Source organism: Lepisosteus oculatus, unplaced genomic scaffold, assembly GCF_040954835.1.
Source record: "Lepisosteus oculatus isolate fLepOcu1 unplaced genomic scaffold, fLepOcu1.hap2 HAP2_SCAFFOLD_58, whole genome shotgun sequence".
Taxonomy (NCBI): domain Eukaryota; kingdom Metazoa; phylum Chordata; class Actinopteri; order Semionotiformes; family Lepisosteidae; genus Lepisosteus; species Lepisosteus oculatus.
The window spans coordinates 600,401-604,694 of record NW_027168128.1 but is presented as its reverse complement, the minus strand read 5'-3'; the positions used below and the strand labels follow the sequence as shown (position 1 = coordinate 604,694).

General features: G+C 44.7%; 1 protein-coding gene across 1 annotated transcript; it reads right to left on the bottom strand.

Annotated features, from left to right (window-relative positions):
• Nucleotides 1-1,900: 1,900 nt before the first annotated feature.
• Nucleotides 1,901-4,074, bottom strand: LOC138231373 (zinc finger C2HC domain-containing protein 1C-like). Its single transcript, XM_069186550.1, has 2 exons — nucleotides 2,558-4,074; nucleotides 1,901-2,149 (listed from the first exon to the last, which is right to left on the bottom strand). The coding sequence occupies exons 1-2, from the start codon at nucleotides 4,049-4,051 to the stop codon at nucleotides 1,901-1,903; spliced, it is 1,743 nt and encodes a 580-aa protein (XP_069042651.1). The 5' UTR covers nucleotides 4,052-4,074.
• Between the last annotated feature and the right edge of the window lie 220 nt (nucleotides 4,075-4,294).

Here is a 4,294-nt window from a genome sequence, read left to right as displayed (position 1 = left end):
TCCAAATGCGTGTTACACTTTCATCAAGTACACACACTTTGAATGTGATGAACTATAAAAAGTTATTTTAACCATACCCAATGGAGCTCGGGAGTGCGATTGCATACACAATCATGTTTTCAGTGTTTGGACATCAGCCGTACATCAGAACAATCATTTCTCTAACACAGCTCCATATTGAGTGACATCCCTCCAAAAACACAAAGTCACTTTCCCTTAGCAATTATTGCATGGACTTAGATTATCTGCCTTCTGCATCAAGCCCTGTAGGATATACTGTACAAAGCCAAGCTTTGGGAAAGTGCTTTGTTTGGATCCTTGTCTTTATCCTTTTGGATCCCAGGCTGCTCATTTGCAAATGTGTTTTGACATTAATTATAGTGACTATAGCAATGAGGTGGCACTGTGGTTCACAGAGCTGGGGTCCTGGGTTCAATTCCTGGGGTGCAGTCTGGATGGAATTGTATGTTCTCCCTTCATTTGTGTGGATTTCTTCCAGGTGCTCCAGTTTCTTCCCACAGTCCAAAGACATACAGTACTAGTAGGTTAAGGTGGAACTACAGTCCCAATTTTGCAGACACAAAATTATTTAATTTCAGTCACAAAATAAAATCATTGACATTATAGAAAAAACTTAACAAACTCAAAATTGAGCACAAAATCATGAACTTTATGAAAGTACTGTAAGTTACGCCATGTTGTAACAAATTCGCATTCAAGTTCCACACAAATTGCGATGTGATGCAGCCTTTCCTGCTCACTAATCACTGTAATGACTAATGCAATGTGATGTAGGAGAGAAAAGGTATAGGTTATGCAGCAAACATTTCACTGCAAAAAACGTTCCATTCCAAGGTTCTTTATGCAGAGTTAACAATATAATATTATTTATTGGCAAAAATGTAAAAAAGAGTAATATTTCCATTGGATTAAATGAGATGTATTCACAAGCCTGCTCCTTTACAATGTCATAGGGCCACATCAGATTACAGGAAGTTTTGCTGCCTCGTTCTGAATCGCAGAACATGGTAATTCTTTAACCTTGAAATGTAGTCTATTTTGTGATGTAAATTGGAGGTTTTACAAGTTATTGTGTGTTCCCCTTTAATTGGCTTCTGGGAAAACTGGCCTCAACACTGTATTGGATTAGGCACTTAGAAAACAGATTCATGCGTGGACCACAGCAATGTCCCTTTACTGAGAGCCAGCAATCAACGGATGTGTCTGATCGTGAATGGTTTTCCCTGTTGTTTGTTGTATTACTCGGTGTTGCATTTTAAGCTGTGCATGAGGCAGGACCCGGAGGCTGCTACTTCTGCTGGGATTGAGGAAGAGCTGAGCGCCATCTAAGGCAAAGACACTGCGTTCCACTTTATCAGGTACCTGGAGTGAAAGAGCTGCAGACAATATTGAGTCACATTAATCCCAACATATTTCAAATATTATGAAAATTAAATAAATTAAATCAAATAACTTTCATTAAAAAAATCAATCACTCTTTACCTTGCTTTTTCAGTTGTTTTTAAGGAAAATTGATGCCGAGAATGTGTGAATACTACTTTTTGATGGTTCCAAGGCCAATGTGACCTGTTCTATTGCCTGCTAATTGTACGTTCCAGGTTGAAAAATTATTTTTAGGAGGTCAAGGTGTATGAATGATAAGAACAGCTTGAAATTTATTTTCACGGTCGACACACATTTTCGCAAGGGAAAAAAGCTGAAATAACCACAGTTACGCAAACACCAGTCCACCAAAAAAAAAATCATTTTATTAAAACAAGATAACATTTTTTTTATCATCATACGGATGAACTGTGCTAAATATATTTCTAAAAAGAAAAAGCAGGACGTGAGTCGTGAGCCAAGATCATGACTCTTTTGCTGTTCTTCACATCAGTTTTCATCTGCGAGGAGGAGGAGGAGGGCGGCTCCTGATGTGCTGACACTTGGGGATGTGCCTCTGTGCCGGCCTGGGGGCAAAGCGCCGGCCGCAGTGAGGGCAGGGCACGTAGTCGGGGTTTGGATTTGCGGGGGGCTGGGGCAGGTTCACAACCTTCCCTCCTTGCGTGATCACCTGCTGCACCTCCCTGGCCTGTTTGATGCTCCGAATGAAATCCTCGTGCTTCTGCCTCCAGTTGTTCTTTCTCAGCTGGGAACAGGAAATGAAACCAATAAAACAGCTTCCAGAAAAAGTCCAGACTAGCACTGCGTACACAGTCTGGTTGCAAACCATTCACAAGGCAAGAAAATATCAATACAGTAATAACTTAGCTTTCTGGGGCTACCTTTCAGGTCATTGGGTAGAGAGTACAATTTATGTAGTTATGGTTTTGTTTCCTGTGAGTGCTATTTGCTTGATATCTCATGTAGATTTTTACAACAGAATTCAGAAGTCACTTAGACCCATTTATTCTGACTGGCAAATATGCCTTTGCGGCAATTTTTCAGAAGTGTACTTCATAAAACACTTATTTATTGTTTACATTGATTTATAAGCTGAGTCTGACTCTAGGAGAAAACAAGGGAAGCTTGGAAAGAGTTTAAGGATAGCCCTTACCACGATTGGCGGTTTAACCTTCTTCTTATGGATGTATGTCTCCAGTTCTGTTCCCTTGGCCCTGTGCTTGAAAGAGTCAAAAACCTTTCTCTTTGAATTCTGAAGCTTCTTGCAGATCTTGCTGTGTTTCTCCAGCCTCTCTACAGCAAACTTCCTGTGACACAGTTCACAGGGCACCAGCTGAGGGTTTCCACTCTGGCTATTCTCATATGGAAATTGCTCAGCGGTAGGGCAGATCAAACTTGTAGGGGACAAATATCTGTTTTCCACTGACAGAGTTTGTTCATCCAGACATGCGGTGTTATTTCTGAAGTGGGCCTGCGCGGCCTGTGCCGCTGACACGTCGCTTTCAGGGAGCCTTGCTTTCTTGAGATACTTTCTCCTTCCACAGGGGACGTCTTCTAGCCCACGGCTGCAAGGGCTCACTTGACGTCTCTCCTGATGGGAAAGCACAGAGGGAAAGTGCGATTCTGCGCATCTGCCGTCTTCCATTGGAGAACCATAATCAAGGTTGTCTCCTCTGATAGGAAGGGCTTTCCTTGGAGTGAAGGCTTTTTGCTTCTCCATTCTGCAGGTCAGAAGAGGCACGGCCTTAGAGCGGTGGTTGGCCCACGGTCCTCTGGGGCGAAGCTCGCTCTGCCTCGCCTGGAGTGTCTTCCTTCGGGTCAGGAGTCCTCTATTTTCCCTTCCGGCCACCTCTCTGGAGTCTTCCATCTCTCTCTGAACCATCCTCAGCTCCTCCTGAGCTCTGAAGAGCTTCGCCTGCATCATGGCCTCCTTCTGGCGAATCTCGTCCTTCATCATGGCCTCCTTCCGGCGCATTTCATCCTGCAGGCTGGCCTCCCTCCGGCGATGCTCCTCCTTAAGCGCGGCCTCTGCCTCGGCCACTTTTCGTAGCTCCTCTTGCAACTGAAAGTGCTCCTTCCCATTGGCATGAGAAGGGCATTGCCCTGGAGGGGTCGCCACCATGGGGAGGACAGTCCTGTCCTTAGGTTTGCGTACTCTTGAGCCCCTCCTGCCCGGCCTCTCGCAGGGCCTCTCATGACCATCCTGAGGCGGGGTGGGGGCAAACAAGGAATCACTCTGTGCTTCCGGGCGGTCCACAGCCCGAACCTCACCAGGGCCGGAGACTTTCCTGTTACCCATAGGCTTCAGGGGGTAAGACCGATCATACCCCACAATGTTCTTCTCGGGGCCCTGTTGGGCTTGGAAGCGATAGCTGTTCCCCGTCTTCTTCTCCGCAGCGTATTTGACATATTGGAAACATTTTCTCATCTTCTGTACAGCTGCCTCCTGCCGCCGATTGTACATGGCGATCATTTTTTTCTCCTTTTCCTGCATCAGTTTCTCTTGGAAGGTGTCCTTCAGAAGCTGTATCTTGGGAGGCGGGCAGTACGTGGAGATCAGATCCTGTCGCCTTAAGGGCGCGGGTCGATTCGAGTCTGTGTCCTTCGGGGAGGGGGACAGAGCACCAGGCTTAGGACTGGGCTCCATTGGCAAATGAGATATGAGCTTTGTTTCCCAGGTATCTGGAAAAGGCAAAAATGGCAAATAAATGATATCCTGCACAGTCTAGTATGGTCTAATAGAAAAGAATAAAAAAAACAATTCAGGAAATACACAACTTTTTAATATTAAACCTAATGGTGTTGAATGCTGCATGCTGACTCAGTAGGAGACAGATCCTAAACATAAACATTATAATAAACATTTGTTTCCCAAATAACATTCTCAATG

Bases quoted from the DNA above. Each gene is read 5' to 3' on its own strand.
- LOC138231373 (XM_069186550.1), bottom strand. From the start codon at position 4,051: ATGGAGCCCAGTCCTAAGCCTGGTGCTCTGTCCCCCTCCCCGAAGGAC. The intron at 2,150-2,557 runs GTAAGGGCTATC...TCCTGTTCCCAG, and splicing joins AGGTTAAACCGCCAATCGTG to CTGAGAAAGAACAACTGGAG.